This window comes from Fomitiporia mediterranea (assembly GCF_000271605.1).
Source record: "Fomitiporia mediterranea MF3/22 unplaced genomic scaffold FOMMEscaffold_19, whole genome shotgun sequence".
Lineage (NCBI taxonomy): Eukaryota > Fungi > Basidiomycota > Agaricomycetes > Hymenochaetales > Hymenochaetaceae > Fomitiporia > Fomitiporia mediterranea.
In genome coordinates this window covers 11,526-29,835 of record NW_006760404.1, presented here as the reverse complement: position 1 = coordinate 29,835, position 18,310 = coordinate 11,526, and the positions used below count along the sequence as shown (strand labels likewise).

The 18,310-nt window shown below is 43.5% G+C and overlaps 4 protein-coding genes across 4 annotated transcripts; 2 read left to right on the top strand and 2 right to left on the bottom strand.

The window, feature by feature from the left end:
- The first annotated feature begins 899 nt into the window (after positions 1–899).
- FOMMEDRAFT_24166 (PLP-dependent transferase) lies at positions 900–3,075 on the top strand. Its single transcript, XM_007271875.1, has 3 exons — positions 900–1,150; positions 1,214–2,325; positions 2,388–3,075. The coding sequence occupies exons 1-3, from the start codon at positions 983–985 to the stop codon at positions 2,968–2,970; spliced, it is 1,863 nt and encodes a 620-aa protein (XP_007271937.1). The 5' UTR covers positions 900–982; the 3' UTR covers positions 2,971–3,075.
- A 253-nt stretch (positions 3,076–3,328) lies between these two features.
- FOMMEDRAFT_162532 (uncharacterized protein) lies at positions 3,329–8,515 on the top strand (the record flags this gene model as incomplete). Its single annotated transcript, XM_007271893.1, has 17 exons — positions 3,329–3,428; positions 3,492–3,554; positions 3,617–3,690; positions 3,748–3,850; positions 3,898–4,118; positions 4,178–4,475; positions 4,532–5,200; positions 5,358–5,551; positions 5,623–5,819; positions 5,875–6,019; positions 6,069–6,200; positions 6,263–6,359; positions 6,420–6,625; positions 6,694–6,980; positions 7,057–7,123; positions 7,191–7,325; positions 8,252–8,515. The coding sequence occupies 17 exons, from the start codon at positions 3,329–3,331 to the stop codon at positions 8,513–8,515; spliced, it is 3,252 nt and encodes a 1,083-aa protein (XP_007271955.1).
- Positions 8,516–8,658: 143 nt separating this feature from the next.
- Positions 8,659–10,490, bottom strand: FOMMEDRAFT_115046 (uncharacterized protein). Its single transcript, XM_007271892.1, has 3 exons — positions 9,792–10,490; positions 9,488–9,708; positions 8,659–9,395 (listed from the first exon to the last, which is right to left on the bottom strand). The coding sequence occupies exons 1-3, from the start codon at positions 10,221–10,223 to the stop codon at positions 8,978–8,980; spliced, it is 1,071 nt and encodes a 356-aa protein (XP_007271954.1). The 5' UTR covers positions 10,224–10,490; the 3' UTR covers positions 8,659–8,977.
- A 3,537-nt stretch (positions 10,491–14,027) lies between these two features.
- Positions 14,028–15,715, bottom strand: FOMMEDRAFT_171506 (uncharacterized protein). Its single transcript, XM_007271891.1, has 14 exons — positions 15,660–15,715; positions 15,587–15,606; positions 15,523–15,537; positions 15,431–15,469; positions 15,336–15,382; positions 15,251–15,276; positions 15,106–15,138; positions 15,028–15,054; positions 14,929–14,967; positions 14,787–14,879; positions 14,652–14,730; positions 14,466–14,603; positions 14,201–14,412; positions 14,028–14,143 (listed from the first exon to the last, which is right to left on the bottom strand). Coding segments are annotated over exons 1-14 (777 nt in total). The 5' UTR covers positions 15,661–15,715; the 3' UTR covers positions 14,028–14,135.
- Between the last annotated feature and the right edge of the window lie 2,595 nt (positions 15,716–18,310).

Below are 18,310 nucleotides of genomic sequence, written 5' to 3'. Positions count from 1 at the left end.
TATGAACACATAATACTATTGTATAATAATGGATTTCAACTTACAGTAATAGGATGGATGTGCAGACTACAAATATTGCTATTAAATATATATATTCAATTTGTAGTCAATTATAACTTTCTACTATGATAAAGTGATGTGCCACCTTCTCATGTTCCTGTAAGGTAGCAACCACAATGAAAGGGTGCATTTTCAACAGATAGTATATAGCTTGTAATTTTTTCCCTAGTACTAATCAGATTATACCTCTCACAAAATGTTAAGTTCTAGGTTAGGAGTAAAGCCATAATGTTAATGTACAATCTGTAAATTGTAAGGAAAGGATCTCATTTATTGTATATACACCTTCTCCTCTTATCTATTCTCTACCAGGTCTTTACACAGTCTTATCCTCTCTAAATTCAACCTAAATGTGCTTGTACTAAAGAGTTAAGATAGTAAAACTAGTCAGACAGACTTTACTCTAACCTGCTCTTGAGAAGCAATCTATCAGAGGTTTTTGTGCAATATGTGAAACTGTTTATTTCTAATGTAAGGATGTAGATATTCTCTGCTAATAGAAGTAGTGCATGGGTGATGAACCGTGGAAGTGTATTCAGGAAATCAAGACATTTTAGAGAAAGGCTATGGCAGAGTCCATGTAAGAGGAACGTTGGCTAGCGGAGAGGGAGACAGATATATTATACGTCTTTTCTTCAGCCTGTGCTGCCCCCGACCGTTAGCTATCCTTACTAGTACAAAGTGCGAGTGCTGCTATGCATTCTCGTCAAAGGAGACAAGTCCGAAATCTCCGAAAATTGATTATTTTGTTCACGTGATACCATAACTATTGTCAGGGCTAGCGGAGTCAATTGCTTTAAACTTTTACCAAGCCTGCTACTACACGTTGATGAGTCTCTCGCACGACGATTTCTGACGGATATTGATACATCGTTGGTAGTGTAAAGAATACCTCTTAAAACAGGTGAAGATGACCACCACAATGACGGAAACACTAGGTCAACCAGTACCGCCTTTCACAGCGCACGCGATCTCCGTCTCTTTACCTACATGGCGAGATAACGTCGGGTATGAAGAGGGAGAGAAGAGAGTCGTCGATGCAATGGTCACCGGTTATCCACGTTTCTTCATTCACAAAAGTATCCAAAAGGTATGTTCGAATTGTATTACATTTATTTATTTAGATATGCATAAATGCTGATCAGGGGTTTAGCTCGCAGGTATCTGCGAGAAAAAGTTCGGCAAGCAAGGCGAACTCTGTTTACTCTGTCCATCGAAGAAGACGGCTGAATTTTGTCGAGAATTCATGATTGCCCAGTCGCCAGACCCTACGTCTCCAGTTCCTGTCCGGTTGATTGAATTTTTCATTTGTCCAGAAGATAGCTCGGTCCCATCAAGTTCTACGTGTGTAGATCTGCATATCGTGTTATTCCCTTCGGATGCATTCCCTTTGGCGAAGAAGTTCTGGCAACATACCGGTATGGGTATCTCGAGCCGGACAGCCGAGAGATGCCTAGCGATGATCTCGGAGTCACCAACCTCGCCAACGAGTGAAGACCGACCCGCGCAGAGAAAGGCCCCGTCTAAACCTCAAAATAGACATTACGCCGTCAAGTCGCCCTCCCCAGTTCCACCAGAGGAAGAGTCATCTATGGATGTCGCTTCATATCTTGAAGAACGTTACGGACGAAATTTGCCTCTTGGTTATGCAGCTGCAGCCAAGCGCGCCTTACGTCGCCGGATCGCAGGCGTCCTCGTACACGATTCGTGTAATAACGTCAACGATACCCAGAATTACCCTTCTGCAGGTCGCGAGGAAGTCGAGCTAGGTCCGAGTTCACGCGGTGTGGAGAACGTGACGGAGGACGATGTCTTCCTCTATCCAACTGGCATGTCAGCAATCTGGTGGGCTCACCACCTCGCACTCCTAACTCGCCCCGCACAAAAGAGTGTTTGTTTCGGATTTCCATACACCGATACGCTTAAAATATTGGAGAAATGGGGGCCAGGGTGCTATCATTTCGGACACGGGCTTGATAGCGATATCGATGCGCTTGAGAAACTTCTGGACGAACTCTCTCCTAATCATTCGGAGTCTTCGAGTCCACCGATTTTGGCGCTGTTTACAGAGTTTCCGTCAAATCCGCTCCTTCGGTCGCCGAACCTGCCGCGTTTACGTGCGTTGGCGGATAAGTATGATTTCTTGATCGTCATAGACGAGACGGTTGGGAACTTTGTGAATGTTTCCGTCCTTCCATATGCAGACATCGTCGTGAGTAGCTTAACAAAGGTGTTTAGTGGCGATTCGAACGTCATGGGTGGAAGGTATTCATTTCTCTTGTCACGCATATTCATTCTGGGATTGACGAAGCGGTTATTAATTTTAGTTTGGTATTGAACCCAAGCGGAAGACATTACACCCTTCTCAAATCAACTCTCCAAAGCGAATACGACGACATCTACTTCAACGAAGACGCTATCTTCCTTGAACGCAACTCACGGCAGTTCCATCGACGTGTACAGCTCATCAACCAAAACGCCGAAGCGATCTGCGACTTTCTCAAGTCCTTCTCTCCGCATCTCGTCAAGGAAGTATTCTACCCGAAATTCACTACACCAGAAAACTACCTCGTCTGCTTGTCGCCACATTTATCCAAGGAGACCTCGAATTCGGCATATGGAGGATTATTTTCGGTCACTTTCACCTCGCTTTCTGCCTCGCATGCTTTCTTCGACGCGCTGGAGTGTTTGAAAGGCCCGTCGTTGGGAACGAGCTTTACGCTTGCGTGTCCGTACACGATTCTTGCGCATTACGAGGAATTGGACTGGGTGAAACAGTGGGGCGTTGAGGAAGGGCTTGTGAGGGTCAGTGTGGGTACTGAGGAAAGGGAGGAGTTATTGAAAGTGTTCGGAAGGGCGTTGAAGGCTACTGCAGAGGCTGTTAAGCGGGAACGCGATGAGAAGAATTAAAGTAAAAATTGGGCTTTCTGATAGTATTGGTGTATCTGTATGTTCAACACATCTGATTATGAAACTTAAACTAGATAGCTTTCGGTTTGTAGAGGTACATGGCAGAAGGAATTTTTATTTTTATTAAAATTTAATTTTTGACGGGTGGTACAACAACTTCCGAAAAGAAAGTGAAATTAATATTTAATATATCACGTGACCGGAACCACGAGATCATGACTGCTACCATCCAGCACAGCGGGATACAAGTACCTGGTCACTAACAACTGTCATAAACAATGCTCTATTGCCACTTACACCTGATTCATTACTAGGTTCCTGCTCATTAAACTGCTTTGTTGTTTGAGCGTGAGCCTTGATGGCGTTCGCTTCTGTACCCGCGCTCGACGTCCCGCCGTTCCAGCTTCAGCAACTCGTCCCTCTTGTATTTGATCATGACGTCCCCGACTCAGGTCTTGGTACGCTATATCATAGAAATTGCCTGAATATTACAATCTTTTAATGCGCAGGACTGTAAACAGGCTTCGGAAGTCCCGCACCTCAGAGCTCGGGAACTCCACAGGTAACCTGCGCGCAAGCCGTAGGTTGGTAGCCCAAATACAACCACAAGTGGAATGTAAGCCTGACATTTGTGTAACTGATATAGGTTCGGAAATATACGTTGGATGCTCCGATGGGACGTTACTGCGATATGCACTGCAGGCGAATGGACCAGATTCGGTGAGTGTAATCAAGTTGTTTATGTAGTTGGACAAGATATTGAACGTTTTTCCGAAGCCAGAGTCGTATACTCTACTTTCTCGGCAGACTCTCCCAACGAACAAGGCAATAGAGGAGATTGCGTTATGCCCAAGTATTTCGAGGGCTCTTATCCTTAGCGGTGCGTACATTATTCTTCACGTTCTTGTGTTTCTAACATTTTCCTAGACCATCAAATTCATTTCTACATCATTCCCTCACTTGATCCCGTACACCCATCCATCATCCGACCAATACGCAATGTCATCTCGTTCTCGGTGGACGAGCAACACATGCGTCTTCCTCCGAATACAGAACCGTATCAGCAAATTGAACCCATCGAATTCTGCGTGATCAAACGGACGAATATTGCCATGTACTCGTTGAAGGAGCGACTTGTTCAACAGAGAGTATGAACTTTTTATTGCTTTACAGTTACGCTACCGAATACTTATGGGTCTCACATTAGGAAGTCCCAAATGCTCTTAGCATCCGCTATGGACGACGTAACGGTCGATATCTCTGTGCAGCAGATGCCGAGAACTACGATATGATTGACCTTATGGCTGCTACCTCCTACCCTCTTCTTCCCTTTAACCAAGCACCAGATAGCGACACTCCAACACGACCATCGGTCACCCCGATAAGCGACGAAGAGTTCCTAGTCACGAGCAATATGGGCCCTAGCGCAATGGGCGTCTTCATCACTGGCAATGGTGATCCCGTACGTGGCACGCTCGAATGGACAAGTTATCCTGTATCGCTATGTAAGTAACGATATCTCAATTATCTTGCTTTATTGTAGGCTGACTTGTCACATAAGGCATGGACTATCCCTATGTGGCTGCCCTCCTGCCAAACCACACCATAGAGATTCATTCCATTGAAACTCAGGTAGTCGTGCAGGTCATACCGGACTCTAGTGCATCTGAAGCACGCGCTATCGTCCCTTCGCACACGGGATTCCTAGTACCCTCTACTCAACGAACGGATAAGCTAAAGCTTGTTACTATTCGGCTTGACTCCGCTCTATCAGATATAGACGTTAACTCTCTACCTCCCTCAAAATCATCTTCCCGGCCTCCTCTCTTCCCAAGGTCCAACGTCCTCGTCCTTTCTGAAAACTCGATCCAGGCGTTACTCCCCTCAACCCTCATTTCCCAAGCCGAAGCGCTATTAGAAAGCCATCGCATAGATGACGTAGTCGACCTCGCCGACCAAAGCCAGCGTAAGATGCTCGGGAGCAACACGTCCGACGACGAGCTGGCAGACGAACTCCGCTATGTCTACCAACGAATCGGCTTCCTATGTCTTTCGGAAACCCTTTTTGAGGATGCAGGTCGACACCTCTTAGCAGGAGAGACGGACCCTCGATTACTCGTTCGCTACTTCCCTGACCTGCGTGGGAACGTCCTGAACACCGCTCTGGACGTTGATGTTTACGCGGGCATCGCGGAACACCTTCCGCGCGCCGCGTCCATAGATGAAATCGGTGAGCACTAACACATTTTTAATCTATCAGCATTTCCTTGCCATTTGTGCCTGTGCATATACCTACTCTTCTTTCTTTTCATTTTCTTTTCATTTTACCTCTCCCTTCGACATTTCGCACCCGTCCCGCTCACATGTGGTGCCGTCGCTGATGGCAGTCATGGCCGACTTAGTGAAGAACTACGCGCCTCACATCAAACCCGATGTCGAATCTGCTCCACCGACCGCCGAACTCAGGAGAGTGTTGAACGCGACAGCGAGGGATATGCTTGCTTCGTATCTGAGAAAGTATAGGACAAGGAGGTTATTAGCGAGACCTGGCTCGCAACCGCAGAGTGCTTCTGTGAATGCTGTAAATATCGGTTATCGTTATTTTGCTAATCGAGTCCAAGTGCTAAATTTTGAATTTTTTTGTCTGTGCAGGTCGTGGATACTGTACTTGCGAAGATCCTAGCTGAAACGGACGACACTACTGAGCTTTATACGCTTGTTGATGAGGCAAATGATATCGTCGTCGAAGAAGTTGAATCAACGTTCGAGAAGAACGGGCAGTACAACGCCTTGTGCAAGTTATACGAGAAGGCTGGGAATGAAGAGAAGCTCCTCGAGGCTTGGTCGAAGTGATTCTAAAACTTTCTGTATTTTCGTCTGGGCATGACTGACGATAGTTCACAGACTGGCTGACGGAATCTGGACAGACGAGGATATCAAGGATCCACTGGCGAAAATGACGGAACTGCTGAACAAGACTTCCAGTCGAGAGCAGGCACAACGATGGGGTCTCTGGTTGACCGGAAAGGACCCTGAGATCGGGTTGAAGGTAATGAATTTGCCCTAATGATCGAACAGATTCACTGATAGTTACTCAGCTTATTATATCACGAGACTCAAAACGGGTATCAATTTCGGACGAGCTTTCTCTCCTGCAGAGGATAAGAGAATCGAGTGATTCGGCTGGCGTTAGGTATCTGGAGCACCTCGTGTTACAAAAGCGACGTCAGGTTCGTTCTTTTCTTCTTCGTTGTTAGGAGGGCAATGTTTGATGCCCAACTGTCGAATTAAGGACCGGATTCTTCATAGCCAACTTGTTGACGTTTACATCGATCAACTTCTCCAGTTCGTCACCGACGAGACTACCGCGAAGTTATGGCGAGCAAAAGGTCTGCTATTTCTTCCACTTCATTACAAAAGTCATCTCACGAACATCTTTTTTTTTAAAGCTTCGTCATATGCATCCAGCCACAACGACGTCCCATTCCTTCTATACTTCGCATCTACGACCCCCGAATCAGAGAGCCGAAATACTCGATTAAAAGCTGCGCTTCTTCTTCAAGGTTCCAATTTATACGACGTGGAGAAAGTACTCGCTCGAATACGAGCACAAGAGAAGGTTCTTCGAATCGAGATGGCGATCTTATACGGCAAAGTATGTTTTCCATCTCAAATAGCTATTTTCTCTCCCTTGACAAAGATTCATTAATAACACTATGACAGCTCGGCAGACACGAAGAAGCTATCTCCACACTCGTACGCTCCGTACACGACCCAACGTCTGCAGAAGCGTACTGTACGCTCGGCGGAGACGTCATCCCAGGTAAAGTCGCTTGGGCGATTGGCGAGCGGTGTGGACTACAACGATGGGCCGCGCTTGTCAGTGGTGTAGCACCTACCCTAGGTTCCAGCGCGTCTGCGTCTAGCATGGGGAGTGGAGCGAAAGTTGCGGATGAGGCGACGAGGAGGGAGTTGTTGAAGGTATTGTTGGGTGTATATATGAGTGGAGGGTATGCATTGCTTTTTTCGACTAGCTTCTAGTTGGTGTACTGACTCGTTTGTGCTTTGGTTTGGTTTTATCAACAGTGAATCCACCATGAACCGGACTTCCCGTCTCCTCAACTCACAAGCTATCAATCTCGACGTTACGGACGTACGTCATCTCCATTTGTTCCCAATCTCCCTTAAAGAACTGACGTGAACTGATTTAACGCAAACAGGTAATCGACCTTGTCCCACCGAAATGGCCACTCAATACCATGTCATCTTTCCTCGCATGTTCATTGAGACGGACGTTACATACTCGACATGAGGGGCAGATCATCAAGGCGATAAGCGCAGGCCAGAATATTGAGGTACGTGGATTTCTGCTCTTATTTTCCCTACACTTTCTTTTCTTTCACCTCTCGCCCTTTTTTTTAATCATTATATTTTTAATCTATTGTTCATTTCTTGTGTCTGGATGCGCCCGAGCTTTGATGTACACACAAAGCACATAAATCACGGAGAGCACAGGACATTGTTTGTTCACATCTTGGCGAGATGAACAGTCAAATCGGACGGAAACGTGAAAATCGGAAAACGAACAATATCACATGCAATGAGAGCATCCCGTTGTCCACCGGCTTCTTACTCAGGTTTCGTTCGCACAATCAGTCCTTCCGAGACTCACCTCGGCCTCGGAGTCAAGGACGAGGGTGGACAGGAGGCTGTGCAGTGCTGTAATTTCCAATTTCCCAGCCCAGCATATAGGCTTTTGTTCCGGCCCCTCGTCATTCTCCGACTCCGTTGCCGTCCGAGCGTCTATGTTTCTATACCCCTGTTTCTGCGCTTCCATCCCATCCACTTAACTCCGGGATGTTGCATGTGTTTTCCGTCCTACTCTTTTTCTTAATCATCTCAGTTCCTTTCCTTCCTTTCATCCGTTGCCGTCCGACTACCTGTGCTTGCTTGCTTGCATACTTTCTGTGTCCCTGTGTTCCTGTGTTTTCTGTCTGTCCGTCCGTCTGCTTAACACCGAGGTTGCACGTGTTTCTTTTATTTTTTTTGTCTATTTTTTTTTTCCTTTCCTTTCTCCTTTTTCCAATCATTTGGTTGTCTTAATCCGTTTAATTCGTTAAAATTCTCGATCTTCATTAAATATTCTTCACACTCCTTAACATTCCAATTCCAATTGTGACTATATTCATTATTCATGTGCATATACTAACGTTCCGTCCTTTCTCTCTTCCTTCTTATTCCTCATCAAATTCGTATTAACTAACAATCCCTACTCCCACAGGTGGTCGACAACGCATATCAAACTCTCCGCGAAGCAGGTGCTGTCATTGAAGAACCTCTCGATTCGGACGATGGTGACGACGAGAATCACGAGTTGTTAGACGAAAAGGCCTCCCTTCTCAACCTCAGTCTAAACGCGTCTAGGCCTGAGCCCATTCCTAGCACTAACGCGAACGGTGCCGATGACGTTGCTGAGATCCGTGTACAGAGCCACGATAGTCGGGATACTACAAGTACAAGTAGGAGTAACAGTGTTTTGAGATAACTTTGGTTCCTTCCTTTCCCCCGGTTGACTTTCTTTTCTCTTCATTTATGTCTCTCACATGAAGACTTTAATCTTCCCACCCACCGTTTACACTTCACACTTTGCACCATTCAACATAACATAAACATTGTCATTCCTGACTCGTGTGTAAATTCGTATTCTATGACGTAGCATATGTATCTAATGGATTCATAGCTGAAGTTGGAAAGGAAAAAAAAAAAAAAAACGACAACTTGGAGCGGGGCGAGAGTCTACTAAAATAATGGAGTGGGAACAGGAGAAGTGCTTGACGAAAAAAGATGAACAATGAAAACAAATGACAATTGAACAAGCTCAGGCTAGGGTGAACAACAGTACAGTCTATGATTTTTCGCAGCGTGACTGAAGAAAAGACACGGAATAATAAAAAGGCAGAAAAAGAGAGGAAGCATGTGAAACCCGGGATGATCAGAACCACCAAGATTAGTGTTTGTCACCATTCGGCACTGTACCGTTCGGCGCAGGCGCGGACTTGCCGTTCGCAGTCACGCTCTCAGCCCTCGATCGAACGGCCTTGACCGCATCCTGTAACCTCGCAGTTGCATTAGCTAGGATAGGCTGGATCTGCTGCTCGACAGTCTGTCGGAGACGAGCAAGCTTTTCCTTTACAGGGGCGTCGGAACGAAGTATTTCCTTCACTTCATTAATGACAGGGCCGAGACGCTCCGAGAGCCCGCCAAGGGACGATTGAGCCTGCGCGGGTAGGGCCGACGCAGACGTCTGCAAGCCATGCAGCTCACCAACCATAGTGTCCGACAGCGCGTGAACACGGGTGGCAGCGGCATCATATGAGGTCGAGATCGTCGAAGTAATGGAGTGTGCCGTCGCAGCGGCTTTTTGACTGAATAAGATTTAAAAGATCGATCGAAAAGTTAGTCCACGGATGCATATATGCACAAGGAATGGAATGGATCAGATGAACCACAAACGTACACTAAAATATTATGCTCCTGGATCTGCTTGAGCTGTTCATTGGTGAGACCTACGAGACTGTCTTTGAGACTAAGAGAAAGGCGGAATGCACGGCGGTACTGGAACTCGTCGTTAGGCGTGCCAGTGGCAGGACCGTCGGGAGTAGGGGAGTCGGGATCTGTCTTCTTGGAGTTGATTGAATTCACGACAGACGCAAAACGATCAACGACAGGTGTAAAACGCTGGAAAAAATTAAAAAGGCACCGCGTGCCACGCAATCAGCCACTGCGTCATACACGTGAGTAACGGAAGAGATGTTCCTCACCTGGTCGACGCCCTTGACAATGCCATATGCAGGCGTGCGGACCTTATCGTCGATAGTCTTATTCGCGACACCGTACGCGTGTTCGCTGTGCTGCTTGAGGTGGCCGTAGATCTCTTCGGTAGGCGCGTGGAATGGATAAGGATAACGACTCTCAACGACGTCAACTGCCTTGTTGGCGATACCGTCCGCGCGGTTGATTACAGGCGCCAAGCGCGCTTGAATAGGTTCTGATACGCGGAACGCAGCAGAGCCGATAGCTTGCGCAGTGGAGTAAGGCATCTTAGTCAAAGCATTGTTCAAGAGGGTGGCATGAAGTACAGCGAGGGAGTCACTGATAAGTGGGATGCTCGCAACACGCGAGAGCACCGTGTACTGGGGGAGGTTTGGGGGCGCAGTGAGCACCGAGGGGGCAGTCTGTGTTTCTGTTGCCATTGCTAAAGGGAAGAGGTGGTGGAAGCGGAAAGAGATGCGGAGGAGGACGAGATGAGTGAGAGTGAGTGAGAGAACAAGTGAAGGAGCGGGTGGCAGAGATAAAGCATCTGAGGATCTGGCATGTGATTCCCCCTGCCCATTTTGGACACAACGTCAATCACGGAAACTGCCGTCCCTCGAAATTTTGTTGGTGATCTGTATACGGCGATCTATCACCTTGCCGGCAATTGGTCGAGGTCTTCCGTCCCTCGAGTTGGAGCTCCAGCCTCAGGTCCCAATTCACTCATTCACTCCCAATGCATACACCCCAAAAGACGGTGGCACACGTTCGATTCTATAGTAGAACCTTTCAACAACGTTTGCGACCGTCCATTTCTCACTTCCCATCATTTCTTCATGTGTAATTATACCTAAGACAATCCGCAGACTCCCTCTACTAAAGTACCTCTACTTATCACTTATCTACGGAGCAACGGCCCGTCTTCGGCACACGTTCCACAGACAGACAGATAACGTTAACCGTTGCCATACCATTCGTCCCGCCCTCTTTTAAGCGTCTCTTTATCCATCCAACACGCGATTTGCGCTTATAATTGCACGGAACCGGGACCTTTATCTCCATACTACATCATAATCTTGCATTCATTACCTATCTCGCTAGCTCCCGCGAACGTTGTACCTCCTTACAAGCTTACACCGTCAGCCATCAGTCAGCACAATCAATCAAATAAATACAGAATAACAAGCAACACCGATCATCATTTCGAACCCGCAATAACTTGCCAATAAGTACAAGCGGCGCTTGTTACGGCGCTAGTAAGGGTCCCCACATACAAGCATGTGTTAAAGAAGAGTTGGTAGCACAAAGTTATGTAGCTTCGGGAATCAAGAAGACTAGACATGAGGCTAATAGAACTTAAAAGAATGTCCGCAAACTTACGCACAGAATAACTTCCAATTCACCCTGAGACCGAACACCGCGAGGTGGAGACATCCCCCAGGCTAACGAGAGATGGAATGATTGGAATCCAGACAACTTGTATGATTGAGGGTGACCGGCGGTCGAAACAACGGAGTATCGCGAATCTCTCTCCATACTCATGTTCTATGTTCTCCTTCCTCGAAGTATCTCTAGCTTGTTTCTTTTACATCACTCTTCTTGACTTGTAAATAAGCTTACAGGAACAACAACTCCAACTGTATCCTCTTCACAAGTGTTACCCCAGCAAGTTTCGGGATATCGCGAACATTAATCTCTCTCCATCATGATACTCGTGTTCATGCATGCTCATCTTCTCGAATCATCTCTTCCCAGACCTTCCACAAAACCCCTCTTCTTAACTTGTAAACGAGCTTACAGGAACAACGATTCCATGCCGACACTATCCATCTATCTCGAATACCACCGTGTTCTTTTTTTCACATCACAAGAGTTCTTATTGACTTGTAAACAAGTTTACAGGTACACCAATATCGTGCTCAACACCGCCCATATACATTTATTTCGAATACAACAACTATGACCGCGGGATTAATATTGACGCTGAGAGCCCGAGGGTCCTAAGCGGCTATGATCAAAGTCAAAGCAATTAATTGCTCTGCGCAATCTTAAGACATAAATATTAAACGCGAATCACTCTTGGTTCTTCCATACTCACGTTCGTCTTCTCGAACTATCGCTAAGTCTATCTTTCACAAACATATTCTTCCTAGAATGTAATGATTAATCGTAATCAAGCCTACGGAGAAAAGCACGGAGTGAGCGCCCAACACTGCGAGTTCTTTCACATACTCATCCTATTGTATTTCGTCGACAGACTTCTGCTCATGTTATCTTCTCAAATTATTTCTCTAATTAACCAACTTCTTTTACAAAACAGTCATCTTAACTTGTAAACAAGCTAACAGGAACAGCAATAACTCGTCCAACACCGCCCATATACACCTATTTCGAATTCAACTATTTCGAATGCAACTACGCATGGCTCCAGCAGCATGAGCATGACTATTGAAATTTGACGCTGAAGGCTCAAGGGTCCTTTAGCGGCTCTAACCAAATTCAAAGCACTGCTCCATACCATCTTAGCATTAACACAAGACCTAATTGACAAACTATATCACCTGTAATTCATTCATAGTGTTCTGTCAAAGTGATCACACAGTAATACAGTATAATAAACCACTCATCTGACTTACTTCCTTCAATACTCAATACCTCGGTGTCAATACTAGCCTATCTACTTTCTGCATGGCTGCTAAGTCCTCTGAGTACATTCCGCCGTGACCACAGGACAGACACGTCCCGATTCCCGACTCCCGACTCCCGACCCTTGAGGCCATCTTCCAACTTCCACCATGTACACGACCAGGTAATAACTCCGAGTCGACGCACCAAACACAGCATTGCAAATCTATCCATATATTATATACACATGCTCTTCCTTCTGAAACTTCTTTTTTGATAAAAGAAGTATATTTGACTGGTTCTTTCACAAAGCTCACTTCTTGAGTTGTAAACAAGCACATGGGAATAACGATAGTGTGCTCAACACCACTTGTATGTGTCTATTTCGAATCTGACCGTGGCTGTACAATTAATATTGAGGTTCTTCAGCAGTAGTAAACAAATCTATATCACCCTTGTCTCAGCCATGATCTTTTTCAAGAAGATGGACGTGAGAATACATAATGTAACTGTAGCCTGTAGTCTCCAAAAGATAGGCAAATCGAAAAAGAATAAAGACAACACTAATTATCATACCCTTTGTTGAACTATCACATTATACTAAAGAAAACAACTTGATGACACGAAAAGAGGTACGAGCGGGAAAAGAACTGAATACAGGATGCTTGAAACTACAACACACTTATGTTGTCTTCTTGTATCAAAGTATTTACACTTTATTCACTGTTTAATAATATGTGTTCATATGAATCTTCCTTGAAAACATATTTACAGGAGCAATAACAAATTGTTCAACACTGCTCATGTACACCCATTCCAAATACAACTGTGCCGGAGCAGGATTAATATTAAGGTTGGGTCCTGAGTGGCTGTAATGAAAGTCAAAGTCAAATACAATCCAAAGGTATAACATTCAGTATAAACACGTTCCACAACTATACAACTCATCTGACCTATCTTCTTCTACCCATTAATCCGACATTACCACTCCTTGTTTACACATCTTGGCTATTTTTAATTACTACTGTGGCCACGGGATTGAATGTCCCGAGCCCTGATCCTCCTGACTGATCAAACAGAACAGCTGATACTATGTTACTTATACTGTTTTATGCTTTGAGAACCCTGTGTCAATCAACACTCACATTTTCTCACTCACATACATGTGTTGAAGACTGCTTGCTAATCTATTCAACGGATCTGATGTAACCACAGGATTGTATGTTCTGAATCCAGAATCACATACTATGAGGGTAAAACTATACTTACAGTACCGGACAATACCTAACCATGCAACATTAGCTTTATGTAGCTTGATAAGCGTGCCTTGAGCCATTGTCAGCAATTGCAACAAGTCCCTTGAACAGTCTTGGCAAGCCATTCGAGACTCTTCATTCACAATTTGTAAAAGAATGACAAATGATTATCAGATCAGAATGTTCTTTCTCCTTTGGGGAGTGGTCAATTTCACCTGCTGAATATCACACAATGTCTCGAAGCAACGCCACACAACGCCACACGACGCCACAGGAACTAAGGTTTTTCTTTAACAAATTCTACACTGGTTTCGAACGTCTTGCCTTGATTGTTCTCTCTGTAATATGAAGTAGAGATAAGAGGTGACAAATATAGTACATGTGGAAATAGAAATAGATAAACATGTTTATACACTAGTCAAAACAAATATAAAAACAATCACAGTATAACCAGTCGTTCCAATTTTGACGTCAAGAAACTTTGACATGAATAAGCACAGCTCTCAATTCACATTGGAAGTACACCAGTGACTTACACTGCGAAAGTTCAATGTCATCACTCGCTCCAGACAACCAATAATTCGACTGTATGTTCACATCGCAGCATGCAGCCTCCTTCAAGTTGATCAATAGCTGATCACCAAGAATACATAGGAGCTCAGGACTCCCGATTCCAAACAAGATGATCGCAGTCTGTGGATTGTTGGTAATAAGGAAGCCCATTCTCAGAGCTCCAACCGCAATGAAGCTATGAAGACGTTAATCTTAAAGGTTGAGTAAGAATGACTTTATCTTACTTACAAGCAATAATATATGGCTTGACCTTGGACAATAACCTTGACGAGTTGAAGGCCCTTGAAAGTCGTGTGTTTTTGAATATCTACTGCTTTGTAGACCGCCAAACAGAGTAAAAGAAATCCGTTCGCAATCGGTAACACCCTGAAGAAAGTCAATTTATAAACTGTCAAGCTATCTGTGAAAACGCACCACACAATTACTAACTCATATGGGGGTCTTATACTCAGGCCACAGATTGTTACGCCTGTCGCAAGACTCCTGACGGTTACTAGACAGCATCCTCCTTCAGCCGAAATAGCTCTTGAGAAGAAAAAAAGATAATACCATTTTCCAAATACGTGTAATAAACGAGAACTCCAAGCGTTGCAGCCGCTTGCGAGATTAGGATGACTTTTAACCACGTTTCTAGTCTCCTGTCTATATGAACGTCACCTTTACATTCAATATCGATAATCAATTGACGGACCTTGGTTGTATAGTGCAACAACCCGCATTAGTAGAATATCTACCAGGGCAAAACAGATAGCATGAATCACGGAAGTTCAGGATACATGATATTCCTTACAATCGATTAAAACAGTCGTGAGCCAAGCTATTGAAAGTAGATGAGCACGCCTCAAATGGTCAGATAGACAATACTTACTACTGATCGTGCCTATCCAGAATGAACTAAAACCTAAAATCGACTCAACGAAAAGGTTGCGAATAAATGTAGAGTGGAAGAACCCACAGCTAGAGAAAGGGGCTCATCAAGACAGTGTATAGACGTTAACTATACCTAATTGCGCACCTTTCCAGAGTTTCTTTGAACCCATTAACTACGGTACGAGCACGCCAATCTACAATGTTTACGGTTGACAGTAATAAGGATACTTACAGATAATGCGTGAAACAGCGCCTAACACTGCGAAAAAGCGATTCTGCTCATGGATGAGATTAGACAGGAATCGCGTTATGAGAGTACTTACTGCAAAGAAGATGAATGTTGCAGTAGTACAGCGTGTAGTCTTGAAAGAGTAAGTCGAACTCCGCTTTAGACCATAGGAGAAAAGCGACAAACCCAGAAGTACTTAATCTGTTCACTTCTGAGTATTATCAGCAACGTAATCGACAGAAAACCGAACCTCCTTGTCCGTTTGTAGCACTGTATGTAGCGTTAGGACTAACTCGACACGAAAGACTTGATCATGAACATACTAAAGTAGTAAACTAAAAGTGTCGCAGACACAACTGAACAGTACTGTTCGATTCTGATTATAGATACAGCCATTGGCACGAATTCTGGGTCAATGGGTGCTGGGTCGGAGCGAGGATAGACTGTCCAAGAGGCAGACATGCATTCGCATGGTTACAGGGCCTGGAGGTACAAAAAGGAGTACTGCAGACGGGTATATATCTGAAGGGGAAGAAGGCATGTGATCATGTGATACGTTGAGCGTATTGAATAACAAATGAACACATCATACTTCTAGTGCAAAACGATAGGATCCGTTTGGATTACTCCAAATTTGGCTTAACTTAAATAGGCAGATCGATACATTTTTAGTAGGATGAGTCATCGGATGCGCCTTCGATTAGAATCGGCTTTCTCCCTAGTTTGTCCAGCTTTCTTCATTCTAACTTGTAAAAGCAAGGGATTGCAACCAGAGCGATCTTCCTCGACTGGGGATGATGGTTCCACGGTTTAGGCAATAGACATTCTCTATATTTTTTATTTCCATTCTCTCAAAGCAAGGCATACTATTATTTAAGTGTTTCATTGTCAAATATATATACACTTGTTGCACTCATCCTGAATGTCTTCTTAGATTTCCATACAAGGTAGATATAAGCAGGGAATTTGTATACTAATTATACAGTTATACATTGGTAGAGTTGTGAATAATGTAAAGGTAATACAGTTGAAAATGTCTTATTGTATAATGTTGGGAGAGGGCTAAACCCAATGCATGATACAATTTATGCATTATAACAATACATTTTGGCTGAGGACCTGAGTTTTGGTCTGGCCAAAAGTCTATACATTATGCTATTTATGCATTACAATGTAATGTAATAAGACATTTTCAACTGTATACCTGTTTGTAAGACAAATAAATATCAATATAGTAATAGTTAGACCCAGTCATACTGGATTCTGTTACAAGCAACTTGAATAAAAATAAGTATAACTCTTGAGTCAGGGAGAAAATACAAAAATAATAGTAACTTACATTATGAAAATTCAACAATATTACTTTATCCAGACATATAATAATTTGACTCAATATTTACATTACAGCTAGTAGTCTCCTTCAAGTTGATCAACAATTGATCACTAAGGATACACAGAAGTACAGGGTTCCTAACTGAGAATAAGATGATTACAGTCTGTTGTTTGTCAGTAATAATGTAGGCCATTTTCAAAGTAGCAACTATAATAAAACTGTATAATATTGTATACAAGTAAAATGACTGTTCAAATAATAAGACTTTGTTTCACTTACAAGTAATAACATATGACCTGATCCTGAATAATAATCTTGACAAGTTGAAGCCCTCTGAAAGTCATTTGTATTTGGATATCTACTACTTTGTAAACTGTAAGGTAGAGTAAAAGAAACCTGGAAAGTATTAGTAATATCCTGAAACTATTACTAAATATTCAGACAAGCTATTTATGAATATACACTATACTATTACTAATTCATATAGAGGCCTAACACTCAAGGTACAGATAGTTAAGTCTTTTGTAAGACTCTTGACAGTTACTAAATAGTAACTTTCTTCAACAGAAATAGGCTTAGAAGGGAAAGAGGAGGAAAATACTGTCTTCTATTGTGTTATAAACAAGAATACTGAGTATAGTAGCTGCTTGCAAAAAGAGAGCCATTTTTAAACACACATTCAGTGTCTTATCTATACAGATGTCATGTTTCACACTTGATCTTAACAATTGATAGACAAACAAACTTCCAGCATATAGTATAACAATCTACATTAGAAGAATATCCAAAATTATGACAAATAATATGAATCATAACAGTTTAGAATACAAAGGACTTCTTACAGTCAATTAGAACAATTGTGAGCCAAGCTGTAGAAGAGAATGAACATTTCAGTTAGTCAGACAAGTCATACTTACTAGTAATTGTGTATATCCAGAACATACTCAGACCTGTATCTTAATAGCCCTTTCTCATAACTGTGAGTTCTTCCACACTATCACTATCAGCACCATTTTGGCTAAGGCAGATACAGAGGATATACATGACAATCCCTTATTAGTCACCTTGTAAGAGTCTCTTCAAAACTTTTGACTATAGTATGTGTATATTAATTCTTAATACATACAGTTGACAGTAACACAAACACTTACAGACAATACTTGTAACAGTATCTAACAGTACACAGTAGTGGTTCTACTTATGTATTAGATTAGTAAACAATGTAGTTATGAGAGAACTTACTATGAAGAAGACAAATACTGTAGTGGTACAGTGTTTAAACTTGAACAAGTAAGTTGTACAAACTCTGTATTAGGCCTTAAAGGACAAAGACAAACCCAGAAGTATGTAAAGGCTAGAGCCTAACTCAAGAACATGGAACAGGCAAAGACCTGGGATTGGAGAGGTCAACCTAAGTACAGGAGCAAGTACAAAGATAATCTCTAAGTGTCTACAAATAGCCCTTTATATACTTAACTAAAGTCATGTGTGTAACCTTAAAGGTTACACTCTTCCCTACTCTGAAGAAATAAAAGGGGGGGGGGTAGGGAAGTAATTAATGGAGAGACAAAGGAAAGGATATAGTAAAGGGGGGGTCAACCTCTCTAATCCCAGGTCTTTACCTGTTCTGTGTTCTTGAGT

Excerpts from the sequence above, each read along its gene's own strand:
- FOMMEDRAFT_24166 (XM_007271875.1), top strand. The coding sequence starts at position 983 with ATGACGGAAACACTAGGTCAACCAGTACCGCCTTTCACAGCGCACGCG. Across the intron at positions 1,151-1,213 it reads TTCACAAAAGTATCCAAAAG|CTCGCAGGTATCTGCGAGAA; the intron begins GTATGTTCGAAT and ends TCAGGGGTTTAG. Across the intron at positions 2,326-2,387 it reads TCGAACGTCATGGGTGGAAG|TTTGGTATTGAACCCAAGCG; the intron begins GTATTCATTTCT and ends TATTAATTTTAG.
- FOMMEDRAFT_115046 (XM_007271892.1), bottom strand. The coding sequence starts at position 10,223 with ATGGCAACAGAAACACAGACTGCCCCCTCGGTGCTCACTGCGCCCCCA. Across the intron at positions 9,709-9,791 it reads TTGTCAAGGGCGTCGACCAG|CGTTTTACACCTGTCGTTGA; the intron begins GTGAGGAACATC and ends AATTTTTTCCAG. Across the intron at positions 9,396-9,487 it reads CAGGAGCATAATATTTTAGT|TCAAAAAGCCGCTGCGACGG; the intron begins GTACGTTTGTGG and ends AATCTTATTCAG.
- FOMMEDRAFT_171506 (XM_007271891.1), bottom strand. Across the intron at positions 14,968-15,027 it reads CACGACTGTTTTAATCGATT|ATATTCTACTAATGCGGGTT; the intron begins GTAAGGAATATC and ends TTGCCCTGGTAG. Across the intron at positions 14,604-14,651 it reads TATGAGTTAGTAATTGTGTG|GGTGTTACCGATTGCGAACG; the intron begins GTGCGTTTTCAC and ends GACTTTCTTCAG.